This window comes from Micropterus dolomieu, linkage group LG06 (genome assembly GCF_021292245.1).
Source record: "Micropterus dolomieu isolate WLL.071019.BEF.003 ecotype Adirondacks linkage group LG06, ASM2129224v1, whole genome shotgun sequence".
NCBI lineage: Eukaryota > Metazoa > Chordata > Actinopteri > Centrarchiformes > Centrarchidae > Micropterus > Micropterus dolomieu.
Window position 1 is genome coordinate 13,368,435 of NC_060155.1, and position 23,591 is coordinate 13,392,025.

General features: G+C 41.2%; 1 protein-coding gene across 5 annotated transcripts in view; it reads left to right on the top strand.

Moving 5' to 3' along the window:
• Window positions 1–23,591, top strand: part of LOC123972400 (adhesion G protein-coupled receptor L2-like) — a 126,765-nt gene that overhangs the window by 72,607 nt on the left and 30,567 nt on the right. For all 5 annotated transcript variants that reach the window (XM_046051895.1, XM_046051896.1, XM_046051897.1 and 2 more), the window contains 4 exons: window positions 4,006–4,219; window positions 8,607–8,716; window positions 12,817–13,617; window positions 22,887–23,183. In XM_046051895.1, the coding sequence (XP_045907851.1) occupies window positions 4,006–4,219; window positions 8,607–8,716; window positions 12,817–13,617; window positions 22,887–23,183 (1,422 nt within the window). The remainder of the gene's footprint in view (window positions 1–4,005; window positions 4,220–8,606; window positions 8,717–12,816; window positions 13,618–22,886; window positions 23,184–23,591) is intronic.

Here is a 23,591-nt window from a genome sequence, read left to right on the forward strand (position 1 = left end):
GTACAGTGAAGTGTACTTTTGTTTTATATAATACATAAAAGGGTTACCGCAGTGGTTTCTTGAATTTTTATTTTTTCTAAACTAATTTTATGCCTTGGCCAGAAATCAAAACGTTCCACTGAACAGATTAGAAATACTGCAGTGAAGAACAAAGGGGAAAAAAGAGGCAAAACACTGATGATGCTTTGTTCCCTAATATTAAGAATTCAAATGTGTTTTCCATTTTTTTGTCCTACTTTATGAACACACATTGAAAATCTTTACTCCACCAGAGCAAAACACTCTGTCACTCCGGATATTGGATTATGGAGGCATCCCCCGCTGTTGGAGGAAAAGCTTGACTCTAAGATCTGCTCTTTCTTCCAAAGATGTTGGCTACCAGTAATATCGGGAATAAAACAACTTAAAAAGACAAACAATCTTGAAGCACTCCTGCTGTGACCACGGTGGGGGCACTCTTATTTGACTAAAGGCTACACCCTCCTTTATGCTGCAGAGAAAGCGTCCCTGTCAAACCCAAGCCCAGAACAATGGGGGCCAGCCTTGGGGAAACAGGGCTATTTGCATGCAGCTGTTTGCCGTTTCCAGGACCACAAAGGCCAATCAAAGGAACCTTAATGGAGGATGACAAGCGTCAACCAACGCCTTTGCTCTCTGTCTGTGCCAGCCCTCGCCACTCTGTCTAGCCTCCAAAAGTGGCCCAGTTTTTTTTTTTTTTGACTGATCAAACATTCCTCCGGTTTTGTCTCCCACCGTCTGATCGCCTGATGCAGTGGAGTTTGAAGGGTTAAAGGTTAGTCATGACTGCACTATTGAGAGCTAACACACAGAACAGCAACAGTGAACCTCACCATGTGTGTTATGGTCTGGTGCTTGCAGTCACCAAATGGCAATATCTTGACACCAAACCTCTATTATATCTTTGTTTCATCTCCAGGGTTTTAAAAGCCACCGAGTGTAACTCTGCAGATGATTTCAGATGCACCCATCTGAGCCACAGTGCCACTTCCAATTTCAAGGGTGTTGATAGAAAACAAAATATGTATTATGAGGTGGGGGGAATTGTCGCCAGTGAATTATAGGCTGTCAACTGGAGAAGAAAAACTCCCAGAATGCAACATATTGAGAAGCGGTCCCGGCCCATGCTTTGCTCTCTTGAGCTCAATAGATGGCTTAGCAGGCAGGTCGGGGGAGGAATCTGAAAAGCTACTTTCCTCACAGTCACTCTCTGACCAGAATGCATGATAAGGTTTCATGTCAACAAGGCCAGGAATAGGGATCACAGATAATTCTAGTCAAAGTGGTTTCCATGGCAATTTGACTAAATGCTCTAAATAAAGCATTATTCAGTTCCCTCACTGATTGAGTAATTTAACCTTAATCTGAGGTATAGATACAGAGAGAGCAGCCCACTTGCTTTTTTCTTTCAACGCACACACTGGGATCGTGTTATGGATTTTTTTCCTGCAGCTTTCTTGACACCGTTTTCCCTGCAGCTGGTGCCCTTCTGTCGCAGTCTTCGGCAAAGTTGTGCAGTCAAACAAAGCACAGAGTGTGAGATGAAAAGCTTTTCATACCTCCCTAAGACATTGACATTTGTGCACACAAACAATCCTCCTCTCTTTCCAAAATCTCACAAAACTTGTTTAAAACCGAGAAAATCAAGAATACCTACATCCAGAAACCTTTGTTGTCGCAAGGCTTTTCCTTCTTAGCTGTGCTTAAATCTTTAAATCTTAAGCAACATCAAGTTAAGTCAACCAAAAATATATTCCTTTGAATTCTCCTCCTCCTCCTCCTCCTCCTCCTCATGCAGAGCGAAAAAATCTCCTTCATATATATTTTAACTTTTTAGACAGATTTGTCATTACTTGCCCAATTACAAGTTGACAAGACAGTCATTAATGAGACAGAGACTATCCGCAGTTCGGAGAAGAAGCAATTTGTTCTTTAGGTGGCCAGTACGGTCTCGAAACTCCCCCTAATTGATGTAGTGTTAGCCTATGACCAGAGATCTATACAGGCGAGGGAGGAGGAGGCCAGTAAGGCACAAGCCTAATCAATCGCTAGGACTCCGTTGACAGCAGCATGCCATCATGCCATAGTGGTCTGATAGATGGGCAGGCTCGCCAGTGGACAGCCAGAGAAAGGAGGTTATGAAGGCAGATGGCGTGTGCTAGTGTGTGTCCGTCAGGGTGTTTTAGCCGAAAGACTCGGCTCAGAATTTTAAAACCCCATGAAATGCATTCTTTCTGTCTGCTCTCTGTAGCTGCCGTGATAAACCCGTCACTCCTTCCATGAGCAATGGCAGGCGGGACAATCATTAGTCTTCGCAGTAAAGCCGGCGACTTCACTCTGTGTTTTATCATTCACCATTCTGGACAGGTTTTCTGAAAGGTTTGGGTAATTGTAGTAGTTATTGGAATAGATGGAGTGACCCCACAGCCCTCCACTTATGGTTCGGCTACAGTGACGTCTCCTAATGAGGTGATAAACAGTCCAGCTAAGCAGAATCTACTGGTCATTAGATAGATCATGGTATTATAATGAAATGTCTTGTGGCCGAATGCCAGAGAATTTATGCCATTAGTTTCATATTTTGTTATATGGCTACCACTACTTGTGTGTGCAGAGGTTTCTCCTAATATGCGATGTCTTCAACATTATATTCTCAACAGTGGATGGATTTTCTTTTTCTGTTTGGTAGTGTGACATGTGCAGACTGACATAGAATATCATTATAACTGAGCCAGGCACAGCAGGCTGGAATGACTAGCAGACATTTGCGTCTGGGGTTTCAGGGTAGGAATTTCAAGCCGGTATCACTTCAACTTCGAGCAGTTCAAACAATGCTAATTGCGTCAGGCCCTGACTGTCAAAAGTGTGAGGATAATTAGAGTGAGGGGGCAAAGTGAACCTGGGGTGGTAAGTGTTAGTACATGACAATGCTCGCGAGCCAATGGGAGCATGGAAAAGGTAACAGGCTGAAAGGAGGGCTAATTAGGAGAGAGCAGTGCAGGAAATACAAATGGTAGCTGCCCCCTCAGGGACCCACTATTGCTGCAAACAACGGCGATTATTGACAGTTCATGCAGCGCTCTGCTTGCACTTCTTAAATGGAACACATTTGCATGTTCTACTTAGATTTTACCTAATTGTTTTCTCAGAATTGCAGACAGTTACATTTCTTTTTTTAACTTTGGATCATTTTAAACTCAGCTAATGGAGTTTTCTTTCTTTCTGTAGTATTCTTTTTTTTCTCTCTTTGCAAATCTCCCTATCTGTAGTTCCACCCCATTTGTGACATGACATTTTATTACTTAGAAAGAGGAAATACAGAGGAATAACCTATTTCATTGTAATTTGCTGAAGGGGGTGGGGATGTGGGCAGCAAATTTGAGTAGAATATTTCATTTTTCCCCAATGTAGAGCTATTTGGCTGCGCTCCCATCTGCTGTGTTCCATGTATAGATTTTTCCTCCTGTGTGGACTCTTCGATCGCCGACACTATAAAATGGATTATATTACACTTTCTGCCGGGATTCTGTCTTTTTCTCTATCTTCCTTTACAGGGCAACTAAAACAGAAGAAACAAATGAGGGGGCTTGTACGGCCGTAAAACAAACTATTCTCAGTCCAGAAAGGTTTGGCTGTGCGTTGGATGTTCTCTGGGTGAAGGCCTTCCTGATGCTCTGTAGCCTTTTTGTTTGCTCAAGAATTTATGAGGTTACCATTGCTCTCCAATGACTTAGATTTGATATCTTAGCCAACATCCAAGACCACAGAGAGATGAATTGTTACGTCTTCCTTCATTCCTGTATCGCATGTAATGGCCCGTCTGTTTAAAACTGTGGTAAACATTGGACGCCTGTTGCCTATTTATTTTGTGCCAGTGGATTTTTACCACATGATGTGTGGTCTTACTGTATTGAAGCAGTGATCCCTTTCACTCATCAATTTTTATTATTTTCCTAAAGTTTCTTCTCTGTCTTTGTATCTCGTCAGGTTTCAGCCGGGCAGCCTTGCCTTTCGGGCTGGTCAGGAGGGAGCTCTCGTGTGAGGGATATGCAATTGATCTCCGCTGCCCGGGGAGTGATGTCATTATGATCGAGACGGCCAACTACGGCCGGACTGATGACAAGATCTGTGACGCTGACCCATTCCAGATGGAGAACGTCAACTGCTACCTCCCCGATGCCTACAAGATTATATCACAAAGGTAAGACTCTGGGGAGAGGAGGGATCTGATTTCACAAACACATCCAGGAGCTGGGGATTCAAAATATGGACCCACCCCCACCCCACCCTGCGCTAGCATTTCTGCACACAAAAGAAATGTTTAAATTATCACCCTGCTCGTACAGCCACCTACATACCGGACAATTAATCAACATCTCACACCTTTTAAATTTTTTTATTTCATCTACCCCAATCATGTAGGTGGCATTTTGAAATTCAGAAAACTGGATTAATTCTTGACAGGCAGGAATTGACATCCGTGCGGCAGAGCTCTTCACACCAGCTGCGCGTTGTTGCTCCTGTTTGAGTCATAATCAGCGTAACTCAGAGACACTGCGAGTCACATGAGCACCCTCTTAATTCCCTATCTGGAACATTGGACTTGCTTTGTTCAAACACTCACACTGCATTGAAGTGGCTTTGCCTCAGGTAGTGAGCAATGCCCATCATCATGCCTTTTATCGCGGTTACCCTCTCACAGAATGCTGCTTTCCTGTCAAACGACAGCACAGCAACACTTCAGCTTGACTGCTGCTTACCCCTAGAGGCGTGTGTATTTTTAAAGGGCACCGGATGAACTATTCATAAATAGTAACCAGCGCAGTTCATGTTCTAATGCACTGATCTGTCCTAACCTGGCCTCCCTGAAGCTAACTTCTGAGCATCATCGCCCACAATCTTACACCTCTGGATTTTACCCTGATTCATTCTCTTCTGTATTTACTCCCACGAGATGCAGCACTACAGAATATCTCAGGAATAGATCAAGTCCTCCTGTCTTACGCTGTCTTTCTAAATTTACAGCTGAGTCCCAGTACTCTCATATAGTAACACTGTTCTGAAAGGGTCCATGCCCTTTGGTTTGACTGCAACCTGCTACAGTGTGCACCACATCTGTTGACAAGTCAGACTCTCACTTGCTGGAGCTGCACTTCAAACTTATCTCCATCGAATATCCCCTGGAGGCAGTGAGCGAGCGAAGGCTTTGAGAAGACTCTGCACTGCAAGCCCTTAAAAAGAATTATTCTAATGATTCAGATCAGAGGAAATGGGCTCCTGACCATAATTAAGGTTGATGTGATAACCAGGGACGGTCACAAAGCTTTGGGAGACTCTAATCAGTCCTCCTTCAGTCTGCAGCAAACTAATAGCAAGGAGGATGTTTAACTGCGTCACATTAAGAAACAATGTGCTGCCAATATTGGGGAGATTAACAAAAGGCAGTAGCACCACAGACAGATAAACAAACATATTAAACACGATTGGGGAGATAGAAACAGTGGGACGTCTGCAGCACAGAGTGGCAGTCTTGGTTGAAAATTGCGAACACCAAGGATTCATCAACAGCCGGTTTTTCACAACGAAAACATAGGAATCAAACGGTTTGATTTTCAACATCTACATCAAAAAGTGTTTTGTGAAGAAAAATATTTGATTGTTGGCTGGATGAAAAATGTATGAAGGAACTGATGGAAACTCAGGTTACTGGGCCTTTCAGGCGATCAGTCCGTCAGAGATGTACTGTGAATGCACGGTATGTCTGTCCTCTCGTTCCGCCGCCCTTGTCGTCTCAACCTCTCTGTTTCCTACTAGTGTAGGTACAAAAAACTATTCACACAGAAGAGGACAATCTAAATAAGGCTGCTTTGCTGACTTGCATTACCTTATTTCAATGGCCATCTATTCTCCGACCCAGTGAAACTAACAGAATAAATCTTTTACCCGGTCAGAGGTGCAGCTCTTTGAATCCTGCTTGCTTTCTTTTCAACACTTTACTACCATGTGATTGTGCTCAGTGCAATGGAGATTACATGCAGTGATTTCAGTGGCAGTTTAAAACAACGGAAGTGTGTCAAAATGCTTAGCAACAACACCTCCCCTTCACCTCCAAAACAAGAGCATCCAAAAATTGCAGTACAATAAATGCTAGTGTGGATTCTTAGAATCTCAAAGAAATTAGCAGCAGTGGTAGCATTGAAGTATTTAGATCTTTTACTTAAAGCTGCACTAATCAGTATTTGTATATTAACAATGGATGAGATGACCTTGGGCAATGTGAAAAGGCTCAGTTGTAGTGACAAGCCCGCAGAGAAACACACTCTGCAGTTCCCTTTTCAGCACAGTGTTTTGGTTATTTAGCTGGCAACTTGTTTTGGTTCAGTCTAACCGCCCTCATTGTGCTCTTTGTGTTTTCAGTGAAAAACGTCTGATTAACTGACCTTACACTACCTGCTCAGCAACTAGCTGGTGAACATAGTGAGACATTTAGCAGCTAAAGAAGCAGACATTTCCCTCTGGAGTTGGTGGGGACCAAAACAGGACTAAAGGAGAGTGAATATTGTACTTACATGCATCAGGTGGCCAGAAACACAACCCCAAAAGAATGCTAATGTTGCTCTGTGTCCTTATGTACGTGTAAATAGGCAATTTTTTGCAAACACATGATATGATGTTAATATGTCTGCGTTGTGTTTATAGCTTGCTGCACACCCCTCATGTGGCAAAAAAAAGGTTTATCAGTTAATGCAGGTTTAAGTAAAAGTAGTAAAGAAATGAAAAAAATGCTACATTACAAGTAAAAACCCTGCATTAAAAGTTTTTTTGTTAACAGCACAAAGTAAAAACAACTATGATGCTTACTCCTTCTTTCCAAGTGTGCATTATTATATGTATTTTATAATTGGATTATTATCACAGATGCGGCAACATGTAAGCAGCAGTGTAATATTATAACTGGTGGAAGTGAAGCAAATTTTACAATGTGTAATTGTTATTATAATAACACATATCAATGCATTATATCTAATAAGCTAATCATACATTTTGTATGTTAAATTCTCATCTGTTAAATGACTATAGCTGTCACTTATATGTAGATGGGTAAAGTGGATTATTTTCCTATAAAATGAAATGTAGAGTAGAAGCACAAAGTAGCACTAAATGAAATCCACAAGTAAACAACAAGTATCTCAAAATTGTACATAAGTACAGTACTTTAGCAAACTTTCTTTCTGCTATTTGGAACTAGTGTCAGTCAGACTTATACTCTAAACACTGAATTAAATAGAGTACCTCGGATGGATTAGAAGTGTTTCTGCTGTCAGTCCATTCACATTTTGTTGCAGTGACCCTTCTCCCGCAGCAGCTCCCACTGCAGAGAGGCCATAAAAGTGGATCTTATTAAGTGCAGCTGGCACCATATTGTCAGTGATGTTGCTGATGATGCTGATACTATTTGTTAACTTCATAATGGACTTTGCCCCTTTTTATTCATATGTAATGTTTAATAATCCATTAGTTTCAAGGGAAGGTCTTTTTTTATGAGAATGCATAGCTGGATTTAGAGTGTGGCTTGTACATATATTTACCTTTTATTCTTCATAGTCCTTCATTCATAGTTAAAAGTGCACAGTCAAGGCTTTGTGTGGTTGTGCAACATAATCCCATTTTGCAGCCACAGAAAACCTCTTGAATTACTAATGATTTTTTGAAAGTCATGTCCAATGTTGAAATGTATGTCCAACTTGCATGACTGCTACTGACCTTCTGTAATATTTATCTCAAGCTTGCAAATTGTTGAATGTCCTATTTTGGTGCCAATTTTTTCCCAGTTTGCCTCTGTTACTGCTGAAATTATTCTCAATCCCTCGGCCTCAAGAGAGCTTGATTGAAGTGGAGCCAATTTCACCCTATAGAGTATTTGCACAAACTCAGTCCTCTGCTGTTCTTCTTTTCCCTCTCCCTCTTTACTTACCCAGAAACATCTGCAACCACACACACACACGTACACACACACACACACACACACACACACTCACACACACACACACACACACTAACTTTGCAATTCACACATTAGACTGTTAATTCACTGAGGGACACTATTTCATTCTGGAAAGCAAATAACCTCTCATAGAAACGACACATTCACGTCGTGTTTGTTGCATACATGCAGAGGAGCTGCTCCGTTTCACCAGAGGCCACCATTCCAGTCCACTGCATGTCACCGCCACCTGTCGTGTGTGTTTTAATGAATGTCTTCCCTTTCAATAGCGCTATGAAGACGCTGTTAAAGGAAATGCCATCGCTAATTCTTAACATGCCTTTCGCTGCTCTCTCGCTCAGTTATTCATTACCACATTCATTCACATTCATTTACTCTTCCTTAATGCTTTCATCCCTCTCTCTCTGTTTGCCAAGGTTTAAACTAGAATGCATATGTGACAGTCCTGGCTGGGATTTCGTCAATTCCTTTGTAGCCGTAATGATGAACTTTCCCCCTTCTGTGTTATTAATGTTGTCTTTGCCGAGTACTCTTGGTGTGGGTAGTCATGATGAAATCTCTGGTCAATCTTTTTTCTTTCTAGGTGCAACAACCGTACGCAGTGTGTGGTTGTCACTGGCTCTGATGTCTTTCCTGATCCATGCCCTGGCACCTACAAGTACTTAGAGGTCCAGTATGAGTGTGTTCCCTATAGTAAGTATCGCCATCCAAATCTCATACTGAACTCTTATTGTGTGCTTTTAAAGTGTGTGTAGAATAGACAGATTTGCTGTAACCACAGTCTCTCTCCAGTTGCAAATATGTGTTTGTCTTACAGATGATGCTTCAGCTGGAAACTGGAAGGATTTGGAACGAGACTAGCATTAATGATGATAAATTAAGTTGAAGGGTTGCGTGGTGCAGTCATTTAAAGGGCCAGTTCACCAAAATTAAAAACAAACCAAAGCAAATTTCTCAGTTACCTCTAGTTTTTGATTTTATTTATCCAGGTTGGGTTTTGTTTCCATTTTGAATCTGCTTCCCGGTCGGCAAAAGACCCTACCACACTAGAGGATTTTTAAATCTTAACCGATTTAAAAAATATATGGTATATCACAGAAATAAAGACAGAATTAACTGATTTTTTTATATTTTAATCTTAAGAACACACCCACCAAAAGATTCTGTCAAAAGCAAGGACCACACACTTTATATTGAACGATTTCAGAGTGCCGATTCTGGGGACTTGGGAGCTCACAGAAACTTGCGTGAACAAACATGACTTCAGATATAAACAAAGATGGAGCCCGACTGTCTTCCTCAGCTAGTTGCACAAGACAAAAAAAGAGAATAAAACTGTGGATGGACTGATAAACTCAAGGATTGAGAAGAGGGAATCAGCATGGTTTATACTTTTATAGTGTGAGCGAGTAGCAAACACGTTAGTGACGCTTCCTGGTCAGCTCTCATTGGCTGTTAAAGTTAGGTTTGTAAACCCCTCTCACTACAGGATCATTTGGGCCGATAATCGTTACCAACCAGTCGTTACCAACCCACGATTGTCGGGAGGGCCGAATCGGACCCAAACTAGACTACATTAGACATATTGTTATTTCTGAAATAGCTTAAATGTAACTAATAGCTTTTGTCTGGGTAATGTGCTCTCTGCAAGCTGGTGTCGGTTCTCAGCCAAAGTGGTTTGTGAAGGAAAACATCACTCTAACACAACCCTATGACCACGAGTAGACTGGATATTTGTATAGTTCAACATGACCTACTTTTATACACATCACATCAATATTTGAAGCTCATCAACTTATTAGTTCTGTTTTTAAAATGTAGTAATCTTCATGTCTTTTCAGGTTGTAGCTACAGGTTGCAAATTGGCAGCCTCTAAAACAGTAGTGTTTTAGATCACAGTAGGTGACTGGTTACCGATTCAGTTTTAGTTATACATAACTTTAGTTACTTACAAATGTTGAAAGCTAGACCTGATTAGCTTAATACTGAATTTGGATTCATTTCAGTTTCAACGAACCCCATCAATGTTTGTGTAAGATTTCTGCTTCAGGAACCCTGTTTCTCTAGATAATCCACATAACTCTCTGTGAAAAGTTTGGATTGGAACAACTTCCTACATAAGAAATAGTCCCTATAAAAATGTTTTCTTTTTCACTGCTGTGAGCACCACAAAGTGGTGGGGGAAATCTAAGAGGCAGATATTTCCAAACCTGGGCAAATAAAACTGCATGACTAGATACGTTGGGGGTAACTGAGAACATATATATATAAAATTTGGGTGACCCGACCCTTTAAATGGCGTTAATAACCGTGACTTTAGATTTGATGTCTTTTGCTGAGATAATAAAGGGGAGATAACAACAAAGAAATGGGTACATTAATATGTCTTACATTATTTAATTATGTTCACTAATGTTCTGTGGAAACATAGTACAGAGGATACTGGAGTAAAACAGCATAAATGATAAAAATCCTAAAAGTCTGAGATGATTCTACATCTTTTAACCAAATTCCTGTATCCGGTCATGGATCGGCTTTAGTGTTTCGCTGTAAAAATGGTTTAATTAAAAGTACTGTGGAGTTGTTTAATTAAATGTACTGTGGAGTTGGTTAAATCCGGCACTATATTAAACTGTCCAAGGTATCAGATTTGAGTTAATCTCCCTAAAAATTGTGTTTTAGAGTAGTTTACAAGAGCAGCTTTGGGCTTCATCCCCGCCTGTGAAAGTACTTAGTATTCAAATTGATGAATTATAAACATTTTCAAAAATATTCACCTCTTTTTTTTTCTTCTTTCAAACAGACCTCCCTTTCACCTCCTGTCCCGTTCCCCCTCCGACTAACCTCTTGGCTCTCATTTTTTTTTCAACTTCCAATCTTTCACATATTGTCTCCAGCCTCTCCCCCTCCACCCAGTGTATGCAGCTTCAACAGTCCACTAAAGAAACTCCATATTAGGCTGACTATTCATCAGTCATCTCATGCGCTGTTGCTCTCTTTGGCTCATTTAAGAGTTTGGTCTGTAACATTAGCACCGTGTCATGTTTTACGTGTGTGGGCGAGCGAGTTTGGAATCGAGTTTTGATTTGTGTTTATAAAGTTTGAACAAGTTCCACCCTCAGTCAGTACATGCCAAAATAACCCTTGTGCTGTTTCTCCAAGAATGTTATCCATCTAAATATGACTAGGAGATTTTTTTTTAATCCTGCCACTTAGGAGAAGCATTTTTAGAGGGGTTTTTTTCTGCTTTTACAGTGGCCAATGCATTACTTTGTTGGCAGTTAAAAGTAGGGATGAAAAGTTTAATGTGCTAGAAAGCATGGCACATAGCTTGTCTCCAGCCATAACTTGTCTGCTTCTATATCCTAGGATGAGAGGCCGTTTGACTAACAAACAACCTTTTTTTGCCCCCACCCCACCCAGCTCTTCTTCTCTAAGCAGCCCTGCAGTTCATCTCATGGTCATAACCTCCAACTAACTCTTCTCTTTGTACCTGGTAGTTGACTCATGATAACCTTTCTCTCCCTTTTGCACTCTTTTTTGCTTTCTTTTCCAATGCCTGAAATAGAAGTGGAGCAAAAAGGTAAATGAGTGGTCTGGTCACCCCCCCACCCCCTCCTCCTCCTCCTCTGACTCCTTGTTCTGTGGTGTTGAGTACAGCTCCCCTCACGTCTCCTCCTCCTCCCCGTTCTCCTGATTGCCTCTCCTGTTAAATGCTAAACTTGTAGGAGGATTGTTTGCACCCATGGAGTCCAAATGAATTTCTAAACAGAATTTCAAATGACACCAACGGTCATCAAATGTAGTTTATTTCTCGCAACGTGAAAGAAAACACCAACTGTTAGGTGTTGATTTGTTCCAGGGACTCTTGCCTAGTCCTGTGTTAACCCTTGAAGAATGAGTAGTTGTGTATATATATTCTTATATATTCCTGTTTGGCAAGTCTTAGTTTGCTTGGCCCAACTTCTGCTGCACCCATAGCACGTGATGTGAAATAGCAGTGATGGCTGAGTGAGATTGGCACAGACACAAAAAAAACTTTGAAAGGAAAACAAGAATTCACTTTGTTCCTTCTTTATCCAGAACCAATTACTTCAAAACCATCTCAATGGGAACCTTGCCATGGCCTCCCTCACCCATCAGTGGTTACTCTTGTCTTTTGCCACAGAAGTAGTGAAAATCCTTTACCACTGTTGTTTGATCTATTCCCCAACCTTCACTTTCATTTTACCTCTGCTTTGCTGCCGCCACCACCATTGACAACCTGTTGTTCACTCTTATCACAAGATGTGAAGTCTGTTCCCTTATCATTTTGATTTATGACCTCAGTCATGTGAATATGCATGTGCAGTATGTCCATAATACGCAGCTGTTCGTGTGGTATTTGACGTCAGAGACAGGCTGGTATTTATAAAGAAAAAAACCTGACCTCTACTTCTCCCATTTTCCCTGTCTTTCATTTGCAGGATTTTTACCTTTTTTGTTCACGTTTTGATTTTGTTTTGTCCCTGTTAGGATGTAGCGGCAGACCCTTGAGATGCAAGTTCTCTCAACCTCACATTTGTCATTCTGAATCATCACTATGACACATTCATTTATTTTCCTTTTTCCCTATTCGTTAGCAATAGTTCAAAAGCACTAGTTAAAAAAATCATCCAAATCCACAGTCCCTGATCTTTTTGTCCTTTACTTGAGTTGTACAGCAGCGAGAATGATGCGTGTCAAATGTGTTATGTGTGTTGTGAAATATTTTGCCTTATTGTATTTTGTTTCACTCTTTTCTCTGTCACTAGTCTTCATTTGTCCCGGGACTCTGAAGGGTGTAGGAGACGCCACCTTCCTGTTTGAGGCAGAGCAGCAAGCCGGGTCGTGGTGCAAGGACCCGCTGCAGGCCGGTGACAAAGTCTTCTTCATGCCGTGGACGCCGTACCGCACTGATACCCTCATCGAGTATGCCTCTCTGGAGGACTTCAAAAATGGTCGCCAGACGACCACCTATAAACTGCCGCACCGTGTTGATGGAACAGGCTTCGTTGCCTATGATGGTGCTATCTTCTTTAACAAGGAACGCACTCGCAACATTGTCAAGTTTGACCTGCGCACCCGCATCAAAAGTGGCGAGGCTATTGTTAATAATGCCAACTATCATGACACCTCACCTTATCGCTGGGGTGGCAAGACTGACATTGACCTGGCAGTAGACGAGAGGGGCTTATGGGTAATCTACGCCACGGAGCAGAACAATGGGCGCATTGTGGTGAGCCAGCTCAACCCCTACACTCTCCGCTTTGAGGCCACATGGGAGACAGCGTACGACAAGCGCTCTGCCTCTAACGCCTTTATGGTGTGCGGCGTGCTACATGTGGTGCGCTCGACCTACGAAGAGAACGAGAGCGAGGCCAGCAGGAGCCAAATTGATTACATCTACAATACCAAGCTGAGCCAGGGCGAGTACACTGACATTCTCTTCCCCAACCAGTACCAGTACATCACCGCAGTGGATTACAACCCCAGGGACAACCAGCTATACGTGTGGAATAACTTTTATACCCTGCGCTATGACCTGGACTTCGGGCCACCAGATCCTGCTGAAGGTGAGTGCTGCTCCACTATATTTGTGCAGTTCATTGTCTCTGTGAAATTCTTCTATTGTTTGGTTGCAGCGTGGCATGTTACAGATGGCTGCCTTTAAATTTTGGATGTAATTCAGGTGTGATAAAGAAAAGAGGGTTGTGTTAGTCTTGGGGAAAGGGCTAATTTGCAGACAGAAATTACAGATTCACCTTAGAATGAGGGATAGCTCCCAGTGGGATTGCGCCGTTTCAAATCCCCGTGTCTTTATTACCATGAGGCAAACTGAGGCACTCGCTGCAGCTGAAGCTTGGACCCTATCAAATTCTTTAATCTCAGGCCTCATCCAAAACCATTATATATACACTTCTGGGAATACGTTTAAGAAGTATTGTGCACAGTATGTCAGAGGTTATCCTCTCCTCCTTACATTGGGATTTCAAGTTGTGTTGCCATGGTTACTCTCGGCAACTTCACAGAAGCCTTTTTTTTGCTATAGATCAGGAGATAATGGACATCCTATTGTGCGATAATATTTCTAAAACCACCAGCCTGAAGTGTGTGTAAATTATGGACCACATGGTGAATCGGGGCAGAAGAGAGGCTAGAAACAGAGATCAATTACAGTGAAGGATCTTGTCAGGCGGTTAGGGGGGTTTAAATTAATCTGTGAAGTGCTGAGAGGCGACATATGTGTCATCAGACAGAGACCTTACATTAAAGTGATGATGGGCTTAATTACCTGACAGCAGCCACCTTACCCCATAGAGCTGCTGGGCTAAGTCTCCTGTATGAAGTGGGGAAACAAGGAGCTTGACCCGACTTCATGTTATGTTAGAGGCTCAGGTTGCCTCTGAGCACTGGTCTGGATTAGCTTATGATTTTTAACTTCTGGATATTCAGGAGGGGCTAGCAGGGGGAAATCTGATTCTTGACCTGAGCTATTGAAGGGGGGGCGGGTTGGCGTTGATGTCTCAATGGTGGCTGTGTGCTCCTGATCTCTGGCCTCTTGTCAACACGTCTGTTTGTTTTCCTGCCGTTCCCTGGAATCTCCCTAGCATGAAAACTCAACACCCAAGGGGGGCTCTAAGTTTGTGTCTGTTTTGCTGAACAACTACAGCCTCAATTAAGAGTATGTTAGACAAGATATGAAAAATACTCAAATTTTAATCAGTTCTCCATGCATGCAAACTGCCTGCTCGACTGTTCATGTCCTGATGTATGTAAATGTAATTAACAACTGAATTATCATAATTACCCTCCTTGTCTCAAAAGAGACTCAGGGAGAGGAGGAAAGTGGCCATCACAGAGCATTTTCAATGATGGGTTTTAATGTGCTCTCTCAGCTACTGTAATGCCTCGGTAAACATAAATGCCACATAGGCTTAGTGTTGCCACTTGGTGCAGGAACAGTGCATTTAATCAAGGAACCCCACAGAACATAGTTGTTGATTTCACTCATTATTCTAAGTACCCGTCCTGCCACTGTTTTGTTATTGGGAACCAATCAGAAATGCATCCTTGCAGCAGAACTTGTCACTGTGGATCATTAAGTGTGTTTTATGGGAACATTTTGGGATGTTGTGAGCAACAAGAAGGAGAGAGGAGGCATCTCGAGATGCCATGGCCAGCAGCAGCATGTCGGGCTTTGTGAATGGCACTTGAAAATAATTGGTTCTTGTTTATTAGGTTTTTTCAGATCGACACCTTTAACTTCTTTACTGTGTAGCTATTAGGATTTATTGCTGCCCATGATATGGCGTTGAATTAAACAACCTATTCTGCAGGGTAATCTAATGGCGCTGAAATAATGTCTCTCTCTCTCTGAAACTCAGGGCCACTTGAGGCGTAAAGGAAATTAATTGTGCCCATTAAGATTCATCGACCACAGAGTGAAGTTACGTCGAACACCAAACCCAGTGTATTTCTCTCCTTTGTAGAACTCATGTAACACAATGAGCGCCTGTGTCCTTTTCTGTCAGAAGCATCAACCTTGGCTATAGTGCTCATCCTAGAGAGGCACTGAAGTGCCGGCAGGATTAGGGGTTTATATTAAGGGAGTTCAACTAAGTGATCAAAGCAGAAAATAATTGACCTTAGCAACATGTCGGTATTGCCTTTACCTTATGTAGAGTGTTTATTACACTGCGGGTTTCTTAATTCTCTCCCCGTTTGAAGTCATTAGCTAAGATCATTCCCCATATTGATCTTTCTGCTTATTGTTCCAAACAATTCACACGCATTTAAAGAAAATGTCTATGCTCTGTTAATGCACTGTGAACACAAAACACCAATGATCAATACTAATAGAGAGTCCCCCTCCTCAGAGGTCTCCCTAAAAGAGGTGCATGCCAATAAAAAGCACACCTAAGTGCCAACCGTTACTATTCTCTGTGATGTGCAGATGCAGTAACTGATTTCAGTCCAATGAATTCAAAAAACCAATCAGAAGAGCTGGTAATTGTCGACAGTATTTCAAACTAAGAAGGAGAGAAAATTAATTTGTCTTGAGGTAGCATTGATCTGAGGCCTTAAAGACGATTGGCAGAAAATTAATGACTTTGTCCGAAAGGCTTTGCAACTCGGTGTAATCTGGTAGCAGTGAGCAAGTGGGCTCTGCGCTGAATTGAAATGTCAAGAAAAACCACTATTTCATATCCTGCATGATAGATATCTATCAACACAAAGCTGTTTTTTTCTTTTTTTTGCTCAGCCATTTTGTGGCTAAACCCAGCTGTGCACCTTGCTGCACTTTGGTTTACTTTTATATCCCAGACGCCTCCAGGTGAGACTTCAAGACAGAGGACATTTATAGATGTATCATGCACAAATCCTGTGTTCTACCCTCTGAAGAATGCTGTTCGACAACTGAAATAGAGGCTGAAGTAAAGGTGTCAGGAGATTTGCAAGAGCTCTAATTGTTCTCCTTTTTGCCATGGATCAGCTCTGGCGAGAACATGGAAGGGAATTGTTTAAGTGGACATTACAGGCATTCACGACAGAGAGTTTTGGAGTATTTTTGCTCTGAGGTGTATTTCTGTTTGCACATATATCTTCCTGTCTGTATGTGTGTGTCTTTATTGTGAACTGCTCTGCCACCTTCCTCTGACTCAGACCGCCTAGTTGTGACTGCACTATGTCTGCTCCTCCACAGTACTCCGTTTCAGGCCTCATAAATTACCCGGCACAGACACAGGATATGTCCGGCCGAGCTTTTTCTGTCTACTGCTCTTTAAAGAACAAGTGCCAGTAAAGCGGTGAGGCCTGCAACGAGGTCTTGATGGCTTGAGTTTTTTCCATTTAGCAGAAATAGTGACTTATTCCACAGAATCAGAATCAGGTTTATTGTCAAGGAGGTTTTCACATACAAGGAATTTGCTTTGGTGTTTTGGTGCATAAGAATAAACATAGGAAGAAAAAAAGTTTAAAAAACAAGTACTGCAAAAATAAAATACATTGCAAATTTGACAATAAAATTTTAAAAAAGTTTTACAATATATCTGTTTTTCAGAATGAAAGAACGGTACAGTTTGTGCAGGAGTGTGCAGCGTTGGATAAGAAACTGCACATGATTTGGCCTTTACCTTCTATGCCAGGCCATGTACTCCCATCACGTAGGCTTGAATGAAGCAGAACATCATGAGTGCATATAAACAGCCTAATGCAAAATTCATGTCTTGTGGGATTTGTTTCTCTGTCATTAATTACCAGCACTGGCTCTAGGTAAAGAGGAAAAAAGGCCAACTGTAGCTCTTACACAGTTCATATCCTCTGAGACAGTCTTGTTATTGAGTCTAAGCTAGAATGCATAAAGCATGCATGCACAATGAATAAAGACACATGGAGTCATACCACATCTTACTTGTTGTATATCATTAGCGTAACAACATTTAACATTTAGTTTGTTTAAAGCAAAGGTTCGACATTTTGGGAACCACTCTTGTTTGTTTTCTGTGGATTAGATGACAGGATGAATAGGCTACCACCCTCATATTTGTATATTAAATATGAAGCTGCCACCAGCAGCCTGTTAGCTTAGCTCAGCACAAAGACTGGAAATGGGCAAACGACTAGCCTGGTTCTGTCCCAAGGTTACAAAATCCACCTACCAGAACCTCACTAATGAAGAGTGTTTGGGCAGTATTGCATAACTTAATTACCTGTTACAGTAAGGTGGTTACTTTTTTCAGCAACACGCAGTGTAAGAGATAATAGTTTGCATGTTTTGAGTTTTAGCTGGCTTGCTAACGTTCACCACCACACTGGTAATCCAACATTTAAGAATCGGTTGTTTGGAGGGGGTGTGGACCAGGTTGGCCTTACTGTGTGTTAACATTAAACTAGCTGTAGATGATCAATAAATACTGCTTGTTAAACCACAATGTCTCGTTTCCTATTTCTACAGGTGTTAAATGTACAATATGTGATGTGGGGGATTTGGTGTTGTTTAAATGCTCCTTTGACAGAGGGGAGCTGAGAGAATGAAAGTAATGAATGGTTAGTGTTTGTTTTTCAATAAGTAATATGTAGTGAGTAATTGTCCAGTAACTTATGAACACTGTTAATTAACACGTAACATCTTGTTTGTTTAATCCTTAGAAAAGAGTGTTTTTTGTGACAGTTTTTTGTTCTACTGGGGGTTATATGGCGGACGTTTTCTTGGCTCTGAGCAGTTGCCAGGTATCCAGCGGAGACTCCAGGAAGTTACTGTCCCTGGCCAGTAAATAGTCTGGCACATATCCCACCATAAAACAACTAATTGTCATTTTTACACTTTTTTTGAGGATTAAACAAACAAGACATAATGTGTTAATTAGTGAGGTTTAGAGGTTCTGACAGTTGGATTTTGTTATGTTTGGGCAGAGCCAGGCTAGCTGTTTTCTCCTGTTCACAGTCTTTATGCTAAGCTAATCCTACCAGTTACTGGCTATGGCCTTACAATTACGGTGCTGTATAGTTATCATGCTCTTTTTTTGTTATTCCATTTGTTCATGGTCACAGTGCGATAAAAAGAGAAGAAAAAAAATTATACCACAGCTGCCGCATGTTTTTTTTCTTTTTCATTTTGATTGACAATAGGGAGTTTGCTCACCATCTCATATGGTTTAGAAATGGATCCTTGCTAACTGACACAAGGTTCATCGCTCATTTTCTAGCAGTACAGATTTGAATCAGGTGCTTCTCTGTTCGAGGGCAGCAAACTTCCAAGGTAAAAAAGGGGACTGGAGGACACTGGAGCATTTAATAACACCCTGCTAAAGTAAGGATGATTTTTAACTGAGCCCTGCTTACTCAATATGTGTCTATTTGTTATTGTACAATGAGGATTAGCCTTGTAAGTCATTCATCTTCAAAATGTAAACCAATTAAAACAGCTTGATTTGGCTGCGAGTTGTCATTGCTCTTACCTAATTGCAGGTATTAGGCCGCTCATGATCCATTTATCCTGGCGTTTGTATGGACAGGTAGATTGTTATTGCTCTGAAAGTATGTATGTAATTTGAGATAAAAATGCTCTTTTGGTGCAGGGGTGTTATCTGCAAAAGCAAGGACAAACATAATATTTAGGCCTCTGATCATCTGATTATGATTGAAATGTTTTTGTCATCTTCCTTGCAAATATCTAAATGACTCTGGGGGGCTATAAAGTGATAAAACTAATTCTGCTTCATCTCTGATGTCTTGATTGATGGTCATGCATGTGTTATGGTTTTCCTTCCTTTTTAGCTCAGTTTTCATTTACACACTCTGTTTAGACTCTGGTGACAGCCATTTTTCAAGTGTTCAGTCTCAAACTCTTCCATTATTTACAAGAGGTATTATTCGGCATATGGCAACAGTATGCCTTTGGTGTCAGATTGCCCATAAAGAGTGACTTCATTGCCTCTTGAGAGAAATGATAACTAATTGGTGCAGCCCTCTCTTGGTTGAGTGCTGTCAGAGGACACAGGGCTCTTACTGGACGGGAATTTGCTCTTTGCAATCAAAAGAAAATTGTAGGGCGCCTGGTGAAGAGACATCAAATTAAGCCCACGAATGCATCAACATCTGACAAGCATATCTGTTGTAGTGTTAAATAGATATGTTGTATTTTTGATGTTCTTCACAATCACACTCTGATGAACCAAGACATGCTGACTGACAACATCCAAAAAGATTGTGACTTGTGTTTAAAAAAAAATCACTCAGTCGACGTTTGGGTGCCCCTCCTAATTAAAATGACATGGTTCTGCCTAAGAATGAACATGAGAGAGATAATGACCTAGTGTCTTATAGCATGAAAATGTACTTTTTTCATAAACTAGGATGGAACATGTTGTGAGTTAAGGCTGTAACTTACGAATATTTTCATTTGGATCACAAAGTGATGTCTTCAAATTGGTAATTTTTTTCCAATCAGCTGTCCAAAATCCAAGCGTTTAATTTACAATGAAATAAACAGAGAAAAGCAGAAAATCTTCACCCTGTTTTAAAGATAGAACCAGGCAATATTTAGTATTTATGCTTGGAAAAACGATTAAGTGATTATCAACTAATTGTTTAGCTCATACAGGAATGCCAGTTAATTTTAAAATGTCTCAGCAAATCATATTTCGGGATGGGTTATCATTTGGAAATGTATGTATGTGTGAACAAACATGAACATGATGGAAATACCAAGAATTACATCTATATTGTTGTTTAGAATTTCTTTGACACAGGAAGTAGAGCTGAGTAGGGCTCTTATGACTGGTTTGAAGTTGGCCGGGCTTATTTAGAAAATGCACGTCACGTACTCCGTTGCACCAATCAGGAATGAGCAACATTTGAATCAGAATCTGATGACACTTGGTGAAACTGTTCAAGCTGTTTTTTTAACTTTTATGGTTGCTTTTTTAGTCATGAATATTTAGTGTTACAGAGAAATACCTATGATTTGAAGTCAAGTTAGAATAGGCTTTAAAGTCACCTTTTAAACAAAAAAGGACACTGACTCCAGCTTTTGTCTGGTTTAAAATGTGAATTTTAACTGTTTTTCTTAGTCTACAGTGATAACATATTGAATATTTTGTTTGTTTGAATTTGAAGACATCACGTTGGGCTCTGGGAAACCATGGTGCACATTTTATCTCAGTTTTGTGACAGACTAAATGATTAAAATAATTGATAATGAAATTAGTCATTTGTTGCAGCCCTAATAGTTGGACAGATTTTTTTTCTTTACATGGCAGTTCCTTGACTGGGACTTGCTATTCCCAGTTATTTGCAGCAATCCCCCCAAAAACTCTGCATATGTCAAAATGACAAAGAAACTATTTCATAGAAAATATTTCTCAATACTGTGTGATAATTTGTGCTGAAATGTGGGTGTTATGGGACTTTGGACTCTTAAGTTGGAGCAATATGGTCTCAGGAGCAGGTTAATCAGGTGATGCAAGCATGCTGTTACAGGCAAATGCATATTAGGGCTCATATCAGCCTGTGGAAAGCAGAAGTTTGCTCAGGTATGGAGAGGTTTAATATTCTGAAACCCAATTACACTTGCCCTTGTATTGCATTATATGCGTATATTGAATCAACCAAGTCAGCCTATGAATCATCTCACTTTTCCTGAGTCAATAAAAAACTTCACTCGCAATACATAATATATTTGAAACACCCTTTTTTGTCAATGTGGCATTGTTATACTATTATGTTTCTATTTAGGAAAAAATACCAGATTTACCACATTGTTTACCACATTTACCTCAGTGTACTTTATATATCTTTCAAAAACAGTAAAAAGAGGAAATCCTGTTTTCCACTTAAACATATAATATGACATTTGTAATGTAATGTAACTGTCAGCAACTTTGGTCATATTTAAAACTTGTTATATTTACTTGATTTCCTTGGAGTAATTCTGAACACCTTCATAGCTGTGGGTGCTAACTGAAGACTTCATGATCACCTGCTCATGCTAATCGCACATCAGCTGTTACTTTTATAGCCATGCTGGCCAGGGCAACCTGTGAATGCCTGGGTGACAGACACACAATGACTGAATGAGTGTAAGGTAATTAGCCCGGGCTCCTGCCAGGGGAAAAGGTCACTAAGTAAAATGTCACAATTCAGCCTCACTGTAGCGTGGTTTGTTTGTTTTTTTCTATAGTGAGCATCACAAGAACACTGTTCTCTCCCTGATGGGGCTCCTGGTCACATCACTAGATAGCAGCTTTGTAATAAACTCAGAGATTTCACTGGAATGAAAAAGCAAAGATCCTGCTGACTGGCTGATTAGGGTGAAATGTGAAATGTGGGCTTTGTCACCATTCTCTCTCAGGAAATGGAGATATGTGTCTGATGATGGAGCGTCAGATAGCATGATATTGCATTTTCCCAGAAACACCCAGGGTACCTGAAGAAAACACTATAGTGCCTTTCACAAGGGCAGATCTCATTGTGGGAAGCTGCTTTTATCGCCAAATACAATCGGGGGTTGTAGGTAAAAATGTATGATCATTCATGCAGGGGACTAGTATATCCATGTAGACACATGCACATACACACAAACATTCACTGTGTTTTCTTTTGTATTCATATTTGCTATTCATATACTCTATACAATTGATAGATTTCCTATTTCTGCTCTCATTTCCTAGTTATCTCCAGGCTCTCTGTAGCAGATATCCATCTCTGCACACGCAGTGGTCTTAAGCAGGAACACACCTGAGCAATGGAGCAAACACAAGTGCACTTGCACACGTGCATGTGCACATTCACACATAGATTTGCTTTGCCGGGTAGGCGTGGACTGAATACAGTGGAATCGGATTATTGCTGATGTATGGTTTTTGCTCTGAGCAATGCAGTTCTCCTTCCGCACACTAGCTTTATCAAAGTGAGAGAGATGAACTAGGCAGAAATAAAGTAAAATGCAGGCAGGCTTTGTCTTCATTGTTGACATTTAATCAGCACAAGGTACTGATTCTGTTGGGAGGAAATCACCGCTATGTCAAAGGATGCCACTGCCACTGCTTGTCTTATTTATGGGCTCAAGTAAACCTTAAAATAGCAAGAGATAGATAATGTGGTGTTGCTTTGGCAGGTTTGCCTTGATTTTGTTTAGCGAGGGAGCAGAAAATAGGTGGAGTGCTGAAAGCTGCATGGGGTTTTTTTTATTTCCAGGAATTATGGGCAGCAGCAACTCTAGCAATACCAACAAGCCATGGGATTCAAAACAGTTGCAGTTCCCCCACTGCTAGAATCAACAGGAGTTCAAGGCGCCATTTATGAATCGAGCTCTAACAGCTTCTCTCTTCTCTCATTCTAGTGCCAACCACTGAGGATTTCTCCGTCTCGTCATCAATACCCAAGACCACCTCTGTTGTCACCACCACCGTGTCCACTGCAAAGGGGCCGGTTGACGTCACTGTAGCTGGCGCAGATCCAAGAGACGGGAGGGACCCATTTGAGGACAATCGTGGCACAGGTACAGCAGAACCTACCGTCCCTGAGCTGCCACCAACGCCCAGACGCTTCTGCGATGCTACTAGGAGGAGAGCCATTGACTGGCCCCAGACCCACACTGGAAGCACAGTGGAGAGGCCCTGCCCCAAAGGAACCAGAGGTGGGCCACCATCTGGTGTGATTTTCTTAGTGTTTGACACATGGTGATGACATGTGAAAACTGTTTGAAAACCAAAATGTTCTTGAAATTTACACCGTATTTTATTATTTTTTCCACCCACTGCAGGATGCTAGCACTAGCTACTGACTGTTTTACAGCTACTGAATCTATTACATAGATTTAAATATGTTCCGCAGAAGCATTTTGGGAAATACGGTTATGTGCTTCATTGTTGAACTTTAGATGAGAAGATCAATACGACTCATGTCTGTGCGTTAAGCAAAGTTGGAGAGCTAGAGCCAGGAGGTGATTAGCTTAGCTTAGCACAGGGGGGGGAAGACTGGAAACAGGGGGAAAGAGCTAGCTTAAAAGTCTGCCAATTAACATGTTGTACCTTGTTTGTTTCAC